The 15,657-nt window shown below is 32.4% G+C and overlaps 1 protein-coding gene across 5 annotated transcripts; it reads left to right on the top strand.

Annotated features, from left to right (window-relative positions):
* Positions 1-3,028: 3,028 nt before the first annotated feature.
* Positions 3,029-15,417, top strand: LOC145014182 (uncharacterized). 5 transcript variants are annotated; one of them, XR_013665440.1, is made up of 5 exons: positions 3,029-3,125; positions 3,290-3,365; positions 3,948-4,409; positions 14,503-14,560; positions 14,849-15,417. XR_013665440.1 is itself a non-coding variant. In XM_078972555.1 (5 exons), exons 3-5 carry the CDS (start codon positions 4,396-4,398, stop codon positions 15,231-15,233), a joined length of 495 nt encoding a protein of 164 aa, XP_078828681.1. In that variant the 5' UTR covers positions 3,029-3,125; positions 3,290-3,365; positions 3,948-4,395; the 3' UTR covers positions 15,234-15,417. The 5 variants fall into 5 exon arrangements, 3 of the variants coding, with proteins under 3 accessions (XP_078828681.1, XP_078828679.1, XP_078828680.1); XR_013665441.1 differs by having other exon boundaries at positions 14,846-15,417; XM_078972555.1 differs by having other exon boundaries at positions 14,503-14,598.
* Positions 15,418-15,657: the final 240 nt, after the last annotated feature.

Raw genomic sequence — 15,657 nt, 5'->3', positions numbered from 1 at the left:
AAGGGACTATAATTGGTTTTGACTAAAATAATTAAACAACTATCAAAGGACAATCCAAAGTTCGACGAGGATTGGTCGCTTGTAAGTAGTTGGAAGTATAGTATTGGAAAAATATGGAAATGTTTCCATATTGGATGGACCATATCGACATCATTACAAATAGAAAAGATTCTATTAAGAATGAGTTGTCATGAGGAAAATATGGAAGCGTGTTCATATTAGGAAGTAAATATTGAAAATCTATGTCTAGATTAAAAACTTTTATGCAAAAGGATGTTCAAAGGAATGTACTTTGAGTGAGAGACATCATATCTACGGAATTGTCTTGTAACAATCTCCGATAGAGGACTTTGTAATATCATTGACAATAGTCTTTGTGACTTTGGTGCAATGACATTACGAAAGAATCATTGCATAGGATGTTAGAATCTAGCATATTCTATAAGTAGCAAGAATTTGATATTCTTTCACTTATGAAAATGGATTTGGAGTTGTGAAATGAGAATGATTGGAAATGTGTGCAATTTGTCTATTTCACAAAAGTAAGAACTATAGGTAAACATTGTGTGCATGCTAGGTGCATGGGACAAGTGTAATAATTCACGTAAGAAGTTGATTACCCGAAACAACAAATAATGAGTAATCAATATGGTGATAAATAAAAGGCATTTTATTTATACTCAAAGGTTTGAGGCCATATGGGATTAGTATTATTCTTGTGTTTCACATTTGCATGTTTTGACTTCCAGAATAATTGAGTTTATTAAGAACAATCGAATTATTCGAACGACCCACAGTCATTCATATGTTGGAAGTAGATATGAATGAAGACTGTCGTGAATTGGTGTGTGGATTGTCTAGAAGAGTATTAGACATAAGCAAATGTTTGCTGCAACGTTCATGAGTGCTTATGAATATGATTTGAGCATTGGATTAAACCCACGCTCACTTGGATCATTCCATGAATTATATCACGAGTATTTAGTGAGACGATAACATCTTATATTCTTGAAACTGAGATGTGCGAGTTGAATCTTGCGAATCGGTTGCACATTGATAATATGTAAACGCACTAGTAACTTGGTGTTATAAAACATATTGTTGTGTGTAATTCGGTGAATGAGTGCAAGCAAGCATTGTATTAAAGTTTATCCATTCCTTTTATTCAAAGAATAAAAGCGATATCTTTTGGGCCCCTCGATGGTTTAGTGATGATAAACGTACATGCTTGGCCGGGCTAGGGCTAATTTGATTTGTTCAATTAGTCAGTCGTCATAAATCGGAAATCGAGATATAGTACAAAGAGAACGATTTAAAATCATATCTCATATGATATCTAGAATGGAGGAATATATGATCCCTTATCTAAGGACACTCGTATCTGATAGGATCAGAGTTGACAGCGGCTTTGGAAAGCTACGATTGCAGATCAGGATCTGAAGTCATACGCAGAATAGTTATTAGACTTATCCAAGTGGGAGACTGTTGGATTAGTGTCTAAGTCCATAACTATTTTGGTATGTACTTGACCCGATGGTGCATGGTCCTTTTGGGTTGCCTTCACCAAAGCAACTTGATTGGAGAAATAAATAAAGAGAGAGAGGTTATTATGATTTGTTAATATGTTATAAGAATAATATAGTAAAGGAGAAATCATATTTGCTTAATTAATATTGGTCAATAATTAATTAGGAATTAATTTTGTGATCAAGTGTAATTAATTAAACTAGAGGGGCTGAATTGTAATTATGTGATAGTTACAAAATATGGTAATGGTTATCCTAAATATGGGTTGAACGAATTCAAGGAGATAAGGATCCTTGAAATCGTCCAAAGGATAAAGGATAAGGGTTTTCAAGGCTTATCTTATGGTTGTTTTGTGGATAAGCAACTAGATAAGGATAATGACTGAAACCCTATCTCTACACCTATATAAAGACCCTAAGGCCTTAGAATTCGTGTACTTGTTCCCAAGAAGTCCTAAGGACGAATTCTAACCTCTCTCCTCTCTCTTTATACCTTCTCCATTTGCTCTTGGTGTTTGTAAGCCATTAGAGGAGTGACACTTGTGACTCTAAGCATTCCAAAGTCAATTCAAGGAGGAATTGGGATTGTTATTGCTATATAACAATCAAGGTATGTTCTTAAACCCATTCATATGTTAATATCGATTTCATATACTAGAATTAGGGTTTATAGTCTTGGATAACTTGCATTTACAATAGAGAAACCTAGATCCAAGCTTTAGGGTTTGTATGAGCACATAGGATGTCTTATGACTAAAACCCATCAGAATCGACTTAACATTATATATTAGTAAGTGTATTGGTAAACTGAGCTAGTCATGGTTAACAAGTTAGAAACTTGATTTGATATCGAGCTATCAAGCTAAACTAGAGCTTAATTAGGACTCATTTAATAAATGTGCTTTAGCCGGCTTCTATAAGTGAATTTAAAGATGTCAACAAGATCAAACATGAACCGAAATAGTTGTCATCACCCAGACCATGAATTCGACTGTTTCCTTTTACCCTAATCCCGACCTCGAATTCCCCCATTTCCCGATCCCACCCCGACTTTAAAGACTACCCACAATCCCACCCCTGTTTCCCCCGAATCCCCCTATTAACACCGTTTGGCCCGAAATCTTCCATTTGACTTTATTTTTTAATTCATTTATTTCGTTTAGCTTTACATATTATACTAATTATTCAAATACAAAACATATATTACACAATGACTATGGTAATTATTTCGAGGGACCTGCAAGATATTCGGGACGAAACTCATTCCGAACCTGAAATATTATAAATTATCCCTAAACACAAACTAGGTCCCATGGGTTTTTTTTTTGCTAGCCTGGTATAAATATATAATATAATATAAAACCGATATTGTAAATTTTTTGTACTAAATTAGTAAATTACAAATAAATATTAAATAAATAAGTTATTATGAATATTCTAATAATATCTTAGGGTTCAAATTCTGGTCATAACCGCCTATTTCAAATTCACGCCTTTTTCTCTCTAGCTATATATAGGGTGAGTAAGAAGAAGCTTCACCGCGAAGACACAACAGTCGGCAATCGGCATCGTCTCTCTGCTCTCGTCGCCATTGAACAGGTATGGAATAGCCACTTTCCATTTTATGTTCTCTATTTTCCATGAAAATGCTGCGAACATGAGTACGATGTGAAACCTGGCAACATAATTCTCTCTTCTTTCATCTATAAGCTGATACTATTCACTCTTCAGATTTCGCTGTTGACTTGTTGTACACTTTAAAGGTTTGCAGGCACCGTATCTGCTGCAATCTTCCATCGCCTGCTCCTCCACAAGAGATATTCACTCTTCGCTTACCAGGTGTTATTATTATTCACGTTACGTCATTCCATTTTTCAATTCGATCTTCTCGTTTCGTGTTTTTGTTTCTGTTTCAAAGATGTGCTGAACGATGAATTGATTTCTATGGTTGAATGTTTAATTAATTGGTTGTTGATTTCATAAAATCGGACTTCAATTTCATCGTTCTGTTACAGAGTACATATTACAATATTCACATTACATCATTCCTTGTTTCAATTCGATCTTCTCGTTTCCTGTTGTTTCTCCATCATTGATGTGCTGAACAATGAATTTCTTTTTAGGCGTACATGTTTAGTTATCTGTTTGTTGATTTTATAAAATCAGATCTCAATTTCCTTCAATCTGCAGCAGAATACTGCTCACATTTAGGGTTTTACTAACATCTGCACAGATATGGAATAACTTTGTCCACATAGATCAATCATATATTCTCAGTTTCACCATTTATGACTCATCTTTCAAGGCAGCAGCTTCTTCTATGTCATCATCTTTTGTGCTCCTGATTAGTGTCTTACTATCTTTTATTCTTCACTCAGATTTTCATGGAAATAACAGTTTAAACTTCAATTCTTAAACCAGGATGGGAACTACTGCGATGACCCCTGGATTCATATTTTACATAAGTGCGATCTATCAGCTACAATTCATACAATCCCCAGGAGGACTTGCAAACATTCGCATGACTAATGAGTTCTTGTTGTTCATCATACCTGCCATAACTTCCCAATATATCTCCATGGCTGTTAAGATGGTTGAGATGAGTGTGGGACCCACAACCTGGAAAAAGCTTGAGGACCATGCAAACAAGGCAATGCGTGTAAAAGCAATCATTGAGTTGATAGCAGTTCATCAAATGTGTGTTATGGTTGTAAGTGACAAACCCTATTGGATGAGGTTTGTTGTTTTCTGGGCAAGCATTGGGACAATGGTTTTCATGCATGTAAGCTTCTGGATGTGGTCAAAAGAGGTAAAAACAGACCAAGTAGAGAAAGGTGGATTGTCTGCAGTAAAGAATCAAGTATGATTGATGATGATTAAGAGGTATGTTTAATCTTCTTCTACTATTGCTACTGAGTTTTTTGTTTGAAGTTTGAACATTTGACTAGACCAAATTGTGTGAATGACATTCAGTTTTTGATTTGCTTCCATTTTAGTCAACTAAAATCATGGACAACTATATTGTTCATAACACAAGTTTTTAACAAGAGTGGAAAGTATTATTAATTGTTGTTTTCTATTGATAGGTTATGTAATATATATTTTTGTCAAAGACACAATGATTTTTCTTCATCATATTGGTTGTGAGAATGTGTGGTAGATGACTCCTAACGAGTGGTGTAATCAAGGTTGTACTAGTCAACGTGTCAAGTAGGTTATAGGGACTAATCTGCGTAGGCAGGGATTAATCAAGGACTTAAATTATAAAATAATTTATTTATAAAACAATATCATCAATAATAAGTAAATAACCAGTATTCAGGTATTTATGTAACACTAATACCATGAGAGAGATATAGATAGAGACAGATGTGAGAGGGAAGAGAGAAAGCATATTATTATTAGGTATTAGTATATATTAGTATATTACTATATTATATTCTAATAAATCTTTTTTATTTTTTTTTATTTTTATTGTTATTATTGATTTTTTTAAATTCTTTAAATTTTGACAGTTTTAGACCGATTTTTATTGAATTTGATTAGCCGTAGTTTTAGTGTACTCTTTGTTTGGATACTAATTACTATTTAGGTTTGGGTCGTGTTGGATAGTTGTAGTATACCTGGATTTCTAATTAAAAAAAAAAAAGTAATTTGAAGCACCCATTTTTTATAACAAACATTGCTATTTTTTTCTTGGTTTCATATAAAAATCGTATTAATATTTCATGATTTATATATTTTTATAAACTGTGCTTGGTTCCTACTCTAGATTGTATTATATATATATATATATATTAATTACCAAAGTTGGTATGTGAGGATTTTTACTATTCATTTCAACTTTTCATTTCGATTTCCTTTTGCTTCTCATTTCTTTTTCTTAACCAACGATTGTACTCACTTCCTTTGCTTTTACTAATGTCAGATCAAAACCAACTAAGTCCATATCAAATTACAACTCTTACAGAATATAATATAAGCTCTAAAATAAACATTTTCCTAAAAATAACAAATTTACGCTTCTGGTAATAAAAAGATTCTTACATTTACATTTTCTTTACAACTCTTACAGAATATAATATAAGCTTTAAAATAAACATTTTTCTAAAAATAACAAATTTGCTTGTAATAAAAGAATCTTATATTTACATTTTCTACCCTAAAATAATTTTGATTAAACACAATTTATCCTTCGTAATTTTAAACTTAAATTATTGGTAATTTTAAGTTAAGTTTTTTGGTTCCTTACATAATTGTTTTTATAGTTTTCATTTTTACTAATATTATTTTTTTATTTAAAGGTTAGTTAATACGTTTAAAATACATTTTTAAATTTTATTTTATATACCTCATCCATACATAATTGTTTGCTTTTAAACCTTATTTTATATTTTTATGATTCATTTTGAAAAGAAGTTCCCCGCCGCAATACGCAAAAATTTCTCTGAAAAACCTTATCCATGTTGAATTGCGTTTTTAACATACTAGGTTTCCGCAGCATCGCGCGGACGGTCCAAACCTAATATATATTAATTACCAAAATAGGAGTGTGAGGCAATTCACTATTCATTCCACGTAAGTAAGCTTAATCATTTTTTAAGTTTTCATACTTCGCGTTCTTTTTACATTTTTCTCCCTTTATTTTTATTTGTTTTTATATTTTGTACCCTGAACTAATTTTGATATAACAATTTTTATCCTTATAGTTTTAAAATTTATATATATTTATATTCTTTCTCTTTAATTAATATTTATTTAACAGTTTTCATCCATTATAATTTTAAAGTTAAATTATTAGTATTTTATACATTATAATGTCAATTGTTTGTATCCATATTTTATTTTGATATTTTTGTGTTCCACTTTACATGATTTAATTATCTCAATGGTATATATGGTGTCAAACTACATTTTTTTAATATACGGATCTTCCGCAGCAACGCGCGGATGGTCTAAACCCTAGTTTCAATCAATTTGTAATTACTTAAATATTTCATGTTTTATATTGTTCAAGCATGGTTTGGGATTATACTAAATGAAAGAGAAATTAAATATTCTCCTACATTTTGTTCCTATATATCTTCGTACCCAATTAAATTGTGACATGTGTAAAATTTAATGAAATTTAAAAATATTTTAAGATATTAATATGACACATGTCATCATTTAAATGGATAGGAAGATTGATAAAAACAAGATGTATGAGGATATTTAATTTCTCTTAAAAAATGTGTGCTTAGTTTGATTTAATTAAGTCATGTTTGTACTGCCGTATCTTTGGAATTTAGTTTAGTTTCGTACCACAATCTATTTAAAATGATACGTGATATTTATATTCAGCAGTCCAACGTGGAAGTATTAGAAACACTTTAAATATTATAAAGGCCCAAATATGTTAAAGTATTAAAAACTCCCTTAACTAGTCCAACGTGAGTTTTAGAAAATTTCACGATATTCGTATAACCCGATTTATAAAATGTCTCATCTCATCATCTCATATAAAGGTATAAGAGCATACGGTATGGGCCAAAAACGAGAGGCAACATGCTGATGTGGCATGCCTCAACGACATCATGACGGGGGAAACACCGCCCCCCTACTCGTTGCTTCTCGTCGTGTTACAACTCGTGCTCGTCACCGCCGAGTGAAACGGCGTTTCTTCTCCAATTCTTCTGTGTTTCTTCTTTAATTTTGCCTCACAACGGCGTTGTGAGTTAAGAACACCACCCCTTAAATTTGCCTCACAATTCAACAACGTTGTTTTTTGTTACCCGTACCATATAGTCTAAAGGAAGACGCCATCTCTATTGAATCTACTTTTGGGACATGTCAAATTGTCACATGTCAAAATGTCAATTTGTGCTAGTCATTTTTTTATATTTTTAAAATAGAATAATATTTACATGATAATTTTTAGATTTTTTTAATTTTTAAAATTAAAATCACATGATTTGTACTTATATATGCAAAATATTAAATGTAATATATGTGATAATAAATTGCAATTAATAAGTTTTTCATTCTTTATTTTAAAATTTTATTTTAAAAAATATTTATTGTTTACATTTTGATATTTAATTTTTTTTAATGAACCTGTGTATTAAATAAGTTTTACACCTAATTTTATTAATAAAAAAATTAATACAATAACTATTGGATCCCCACCTATGGAAAGTAAAATACCCATACGATAGCCCCATGAGCAAAAACAACCAGACTACAACATAAAAGTTAAAACAACAAAAGAAAGGAGGCCAAACAAGCTCAAAAACAAATACATTAATTTAAAGAAACATAAGCAACACATGACACAAAGACAAGGGAAAAAACAAATCTGTGGATGGAAAATTGAGATGAGTGCTCAATAGTGGTATATTCATTCTTTAGAAGGAGGTTGCAAATGACCTTTGCAACATTTAGGGAGGGCCCATGAATCACGCTCAAGAGTCTCGAACTCCTAAGGTTTTCCCTTATTCTTAAGTATATCTTATTGTTTCTTTTGACCTACATATGGTAGACGATATTTGTACGAACTAATAAACGAATGATAAACCAATTTCTCCTACCTTTTGTGGTTTGCTAGAAGGTATTGATGATGTCGATCTATTTGTTTGTTGGGAACATTGTTGAGATTCATTTTGGTTCTCCCACAAGCCATTGGAAACTAAAGATACAACAAAACATTGGGAAGGGTAATGGTGATCGATTGTTCATTCATACAGACCTAACGATCCTATGTATTTTCATGGTTGTATTGATTGTTGGAAAGAGTGTGGAACCCTGGGAAAAGGTCTAGAAGCATGCAAATAATGGTATCTTTTTAGTCAACCCCTTATGTATTCCAATTATCTTTGTGGCGATAGTTATTCATAAATGTTCCTATGTTATGTCCTTGTCGATCCAACTCCCAGCTACTTAAATCTCATGACAAACTAGCCGCATAAGCAAAAATCTTTGGTGATTTTCCTACTATTTTAGAGTGTGATAATGACATCAATGATGATGTCATCACAAATAATGACTTTGGTAATTTAATGACACTTGCTTTTGGCGTTGGAACATGCCAGAATTTTCATGGTCAACAATGGAACAACAATCAAAACACATCGCTTCACTAAGATATGATGTTTTTAAGTCATCTAGGATCGTTAATAGACGAAACTGACTTTGTTCTATGTTAGTAAGTATTATTTTACATGTGTCTGAATTTCTTAGTTACAAATAGTTTTTGATTAGGAGATAATTTGCTAATCAAATTCAAATTGTAGATTATATTAATTTGATTAATTTCCGGTATAAGTATCTGTTTTCTTTATTTAGGAAGTATCTTTTTGTAGATTATATTAATTTGATTAATCAAATTCAAATCGTAGATTATATTAATTTAAACATATATCTTAATTTGATAGTGTTTTTTGAACATATAATAGTTAAATGATGTTTTTTGAATAAATTTGAAACTTAATTATCCCTAAAATTATGTATCTTTATACTAGGTGGAATTGACGTTGTTTTTTTTTTTTTTTTTTTTTTTTTTAATTGGGTCCGTAGGATATGAAGGGGATGTAACTTTGAATTTAGAGAAATTGAATATTTAATACTTTTTAGGGTTTTTGACATTAGAGTCCTTAAAATTTTTTTTACTGGCATAATTGTTGTACATTTGTGATTTTGTCATAGCATATGATAAACTAAACTATCTTCTCAAAGTAAAAAATTATGATTAAACTAATTTAGTTAGGATTAAACCAGTTTGATTTTTAAAAACTTCAAGCATTCATCATCAATTTTCAATTCGACGAATATATATAAAATGTAAAAACATGTTAATAAATATGGAAAGTCATAATACTACATTATTAATATAATATGTTACAATAAAATAAGATTAGGAAAAGAAATTTTCGTGTGATGTCCATGTTTGTTTAAATTGTTTTACGCTATTAACTTCATTTATTAAACAACGAAACAATCTTATTCAACCGACTAAATATCAATTTTTGTAGTCGATAAATGCTTTTGCAATTTAGTTTTTTTATGTATTAATAATGTTTGAATTTGAATTTTTTTTTTCTAAAAATTATAGATAACTTTGATATAAAATATTTGAGAAAAAATTCATTTAAGTTAAAGAAAATCAATTTAGTTAAATTCCACATTATTATAGCAATCTTAGATTTTAGAAAACAAACAATCTTCTTCTTAAACCGGAGGGTATGGGAGGGAAACTTCCCTCACTTTTTGTAGGTCATACCCTTCTTTCCCTCACTTTAAACCCAATGAATGGGTGAGAAGTTTTTCCCTCACTTTTTTTTATTAAACAATTTTTTTTTATGATTTATAACTTTTAAATTAATACTAGACATAAAATTTAATTAAAAACAAAAAACATTTCATTAACTAAAATAAAAATTACATTAAACCTAATATTTGAATAAGGAGAAAAATAATTAATATCCTAATTTTATATAAACCAAAATACGTCATTCGGAATAGTTCCTTCCTCATTTGGAACCGACGTCGAAACTTTATAGCGTAAATGGCGTCATCTGCAAAATAATCTTCTATAAGGCGATCGTGTCCGGCTTCGTGATTTCTACGTAACAATAGCTTTCTTAGCTTAGGTCGTGCACGTGATGTTTCACCTAGTCGGTTTTGATATTATGCAACCATTTTCGCCATGACGGAACCAATAAACTTAGCCTCCTCTACAGCTGTCGAATCGGATGATGAAGATGATGACATTTTGAATAATATTTTTTGGAGAGAAATATAGGTTATGGGTTAAAAAAAAAGATAGAATGTTGTAGTTTGGAATAAAAAAAGAAAAAAATAATAATAAACAAGCCAATCATGTGTAGAGAGAGAGAGAGAGAGAGAGAGTGCGGGACTCCCTCCCCCTATTTTTCCCGCGTTTACTTTCCCGCACCCCCGATATGGTGTTTCTTCGTGCGGGATCGTTTCCTGCGGTTTCCCCGGTCGTCACTTCGTCCGGCCTTATATATTAGGGAAAATGACTCTTGAGGGTAATTAACTTTTGCGTTTGTACTCATTTGGTCAATTTCCTTTTTTTGTATTCAATATACTATTGAACTTGTTGTTTGTGTTCACCATAACCCTTTTTACCGACTTTTGACCTGTGATAGTCGGTCAAAGGGTTATGGTGAACATAAACAACAAATTCGATGGTATATTGAGTAAAAAAAAGGAAAGGGAACAAATGAGAACAAACTCAACAGTTGGTTACCCTCCTGAGTCATTTTCCTCGAAAAGTTAAATGAAATTAAAGTTGCAAAGTTATCAAAGACCGCAACCTTCTTTGGCTATAACGTATATGAAGAGTTTTTCAGAGTGGTAACTTCGTTAAAATATGGTTTATGCTATGCTTACTGTGGTTACCTATTAACACCTCTCTTTAAAAGGATATGATTGTGCATGAGAGGTATATTTATCAACATAAACGTTTACCTCAAGGTATATTATGGTGATGTGTCTGCAAAAGCAGCATGATATTGTACATATTGATGTTGTATCTCATCCCATGAATTCGATTTTAAAGCTAAGTAAACTCAAAAATCACAACACTTGTGATTCCACTCGTTTGTAGACTTGTCTAGAACCCATGATACGATAAACCATTCAATTGGAAATGTAAATGTAGTCATGAAATGCGTCTGCTTAGTCAAGATTCCCCTAATAAATATTCAAGTGCATTACAAAGTTGTACATGTATGAATAATGTTCTTTCGTGGGTTATGTTTTGAAGAGAAGCAAGAATGAATCTCATAAAGTTATTAATATCAGTAGGAGTTGACGTGAGATTTGCTGTAAATGAGTAAAAGGGAAATGACTCAGGAGGGTAACCAACTGTTGAGTTTGTTTTCATTTGGTCACTTTCCTTTTTTTGTACTCAATATACCATCGAACTTGTTGTTTGTGTTCACCATAACCCTTTTACTGACTATCACACGTCAAAAGTCGGTCAAAAGGGTTATGGTGAACACAAACAATAAGTTCGATGGTATATTGAATACAAAAAAAAGAAAGGGACCAAATGAGTACAAACGCAAAAGTTAATTACCCTCAAGAGTTATTTTCCCTATATATTACAGATGCTTGATTCATCATTTAGATTTAAAATATGATGATGGTATCAACAATGATAACATATGATGCTTTTCAGCTATTTAGGCTCGCTAAGGAGTAGAATTGACGTTTTCTATATTAATAATTATTATTTTACTTGTTTGATTTTTTTAGTTGACAATAACTGATATGTTCCACCTTTTACCTTCTAAAAACAAATATCACGGTCTCCAAATGCTTATTTAAAACAACTTAACACCCGATGTATAAAATTATAAATATATAGGGTCTTGATTTTGATCCTGAACTTCTGTTGAGATAACTAGGTTATAAATAAGTTTATTATCGATTTAATTTTGGAGTAAGTTAATTTTTATGTAAATTACATGAATGGTCCTTATGATTTGGGTTAATTTGCACGTTTGGTTCTTAACTAATTTTTTTAACTTGAAAGGTCCATACTGTTTGTTTTTGGTATGTGCTTGGTCCCTGCTGTGTTGTTTTCGTTACATGTTTGGTCCCTATCTTACCTAAAAACACTATTATTTAAATAGATAAAAATGATGGAGGTATGTAAGGTAAGGTGAAGGGGTGAGATTGGGGGTGTGTTTATTTAAATAAATGAAAAAATCAAGGGCAAAATAATCTTTTTAGGCAAGACAGGGACCAAGAGCGTAACAATAACAAACAATATAGACTTTCCGAGTTAAAAAAATAAGTTAGAGACCAAATACGCAAATTACCGTAAACCATAGGGACCATTCTTGTAGTTTACTATTAATTTTTTTTTGGAAACAACAAATATATTAAAAAGGGAAAAACATCAACTAGCAAGTAACTAGTAGAGGGCTCAAAGCAACATACAAAGGAGTTAGACTCTTACAAGCCAATAAAAAAGGACACTAACTACTCGTCCCAATTACATATTACCTTTTATGTTTAAGCCAATAAAAAACCATAATCTTAGGGTGTGTTAGGTTAAACACCTTTTAGTTTTTAGGAAAAATATAAAAAACTAAAAAATATTTGATAAAAACATAAAAACTACTTTCTGAGTTAACTTTTTTCAGCTTTTTGCAATCGCGCTTGAGACAAACACCCCCTTTATACATTGAGTCCCTTGCATCAATTATCAATGAGATAGGGAAAATGACTCTCGAGGGTAATTAACTTTTGCGTTTGTACTCATTTGGTCTGTTTCCTTTTTTTTTTTTGTATTTAATATACCATCGAACTTGTTGTTTATGTTCACCATAACCCTTTTGACCGACTTTTGACCTGTCATAGCCGGTCAAAGGGTTATGGTGAACACACACAACAAGTTCGATGGTAAATTGAGTACAAAAAAAGGAAAGAGACCAAATAAGAACAAACTCAATAGTTGGTTACTCTCCTGAGTCATTTCCCTTTTACTCATTTACAGCAAATCCCACGTCAACTCCTACTGATATTAATGACTTTATGAGATTCATTCTTGCTTCTCTTCAAAACATAACCCACGAAAGAACATTATTCATACATGTACAACTTTGTAATGCACTTGAATATTTATTAGGGGAATCTTGACTAAGCAGACGCATTTCATGACTACATTTACATTTCCAATTGAATGATTTATCGTATCATGGTTTCTAGACAAGTCTACAAACGAGTGGAATCACAAGTGTTGTGATTTTTGAGTTTACTTAGCTTTAAAATCGAATTCATGGGATGAGATACAACATCAATATGTACAATATCATGCTGCTTTTGCAGACACATCACCATAATATACCTTGAGGTAAACGTTTATGTTGATAAATATACCTCTCATGCACAATCATATCCTTTTAAAGAGAGGTGTTGATAGGTAACCACAGTAAGCATAGCATAAGCCATATTTTAACGAAGTTACCACTCTGAAACACTCTTCATATACGTTATAGCCAAAGAAGGTTGCGGTCTTTGATAACTTTGCAACTTTAATTTCATTTAACTTTTCGAGGAAAATGACTCAGGAGGGTAACCAACTGTTGAGTTTGTTTTCATTTGTTCCCTTTCCTTTTTTTACTCAATATAACATCGAATTTGTTGTTTATGTTCACCATAACCCTTTGACCGACTATCACAGGTCAAAAGTCGGTAAAAAGGGTTATGATGAACACAAACAACAAGTTCAATGATATATTGAATAAAAAAAAAGAAAATGAACCAAGTAAGTACAAATGCAAAAGTTAATTACTTTTAACAGTCATTTTCCCAATGAGATACCTTCTTTTGAAAAGAAGTATCATATGAATGATTTCGAAGAATAAAAAAAGGCAGAAGAAATTGTATATGTAAATTTCTTTTGAAGGTGCGTACACTTTCGTCTTCATCTCTCCCACTCCTTCTCGAACCTTCTTCTCCTCTTCTGTTACCGGTGAGACCACCCACCGCAGTCCGCCGCCACTCATTTTTCCCCCTATAACCCTTTTGCTGTTAACCTGAACCATGACAGCCCCAACGCGCTGCTGATACTCACAAAACACTACCACCGTAAAACTCTAAACACAACCATCAGTCTCACTCCATATCTCTCACCATAATCCGTACACCGCTGTCGGTAAGCTGTAGCACCACCGATTCACAAAACTAAATCCCAACTTCCACCGTTTGGCCATCCACAACCCCACTTGCTGAAAATCTCATCTATCCCGCCTTCCTGTGCGAACCTCCCTCTCCCTCTTTCTCGCTGGAGAACACAAGATGCTTTCTCTCAGTTCCACCACCACCACCATCAATTGAAACCTCTCTCCGTGTTTGTGTGTTTGCTACAAAAATCCCGAAAAACAATTCCCTCGTTTACTCTTTGAAATCCGTTGTTCGATTAACGTTTTAATCCTGCATTTCTTTTCAATTCTTGCAGGTTTGATTCTCACTTGAGAATCGCATTGGATTACAATAAAGTTTTTGGGCATCATCAAGTACAATTTCATCCTTCTAATTCCAATGTTTGGGAATTGTGAGTTTTTGTGTTCAGTTTGCTGAAAATGGATTGGTATTGTTGTGGGACTTTAGGAGCACATAGTGCACTGATGTTGTTTGTTGAAATTTCAAATTCATCTACACTTACCACATTTACAGAAACTTTGATTCATGAAATTATTTAATCACACTGTCACGAATCTTTTCTCTGTTGAATCAAAGTTGAATTTTGTTGACTTGTCATTTATGTTTACATTTCATCTAAATGGTAATGGTTTAATTAGCAGGATGGATAATCAGAATTCTTTGACGATGATAGCCAGAGGCATGGTGTACAAGAGTGTGATATGTCTTTTATGGTTTCCAGGAGGACTTGCAAACATTGGGAAGATAGTTGGCGATTGGGTGTTCCTCCATGCAGACTTGGTAGCTCTGTATATCTCCATGGCTACATTGGTTGCTGGAATGAATATGGGACCCACATTCTGGAAAAAGATGGAGAAGCTTGCAAGGAAAGCCATGGGTATTGCAATTGTTGCTATGGGTATAGCTGCTCACCACATTATTCTTATGGTTGTAGGAAACGACTACTGGTTGGGGCTTTTTGTTAATGGGTCGGGCATTCTGTCCATGGTTCTCACTTGTGTATCCATCTTCATTCTAAACTCTTAAGTATGGGATTAGGGAGAGGTAGAAGTAGAACTTAATTTAAATGGGTGGGCATCAAAAGTCAAGTATTGATATTCTTCTAACATTTGACTAGAGAAAGCTTTGTGAATAACAAGTAACAACCTACTTTTATCCTATTCATGTTTTAGGAATTTTTGTGGAATTGATATTTATGGTCAACTTCTAATATTCTTCCATTTTAGTCAACCAATTACGGAAAAACATGCTTGTTTATAAAGTTTATGCGGTCGGGTCGGGTCAGGTTTGGGAATATGATACTGTTTTCACTTCCCACTAGGAACCTACTCCTAGTTTCTAACTATTTCCCTTGAGGTGGGCATCGTCTATAACAAATTAACAATCAATCGTCGCAAGCTTCTATGAAACATTTGAATACATATGAGATTGGTTACAAGATTTATTAAGA

This window comes from Lactuca saligna, chromosome 9, assembly GCF_052625555.1.
Source record: "Lactuca saligna cultivar CGN05327 chromosome 9, ASM5262555v1, whole genome shotgun sequence".
Lineage (NCBI taxonomy): Eukaryota > Viridiplantae > Streptophyta > Magnoliopsida > Asterales > Asteraceae > Lactuca > Lactuca saligna.
Note: the sequence above shows the minus strand (reverse complement) of the source record. Positions and strands in the feature narration are given on the sequence as shown.

Coding starts and splice junctions, on each gene's coding strand:
- LOC145014182 (XM_078972553.1), top strand. Junction 14,599..14,845: donor AATTCCAATGTTTGGGAATT/GTGAGTTTTTGT, acceptor TGGTTTAATTAG/CAGGATGGATAATCAGAATT.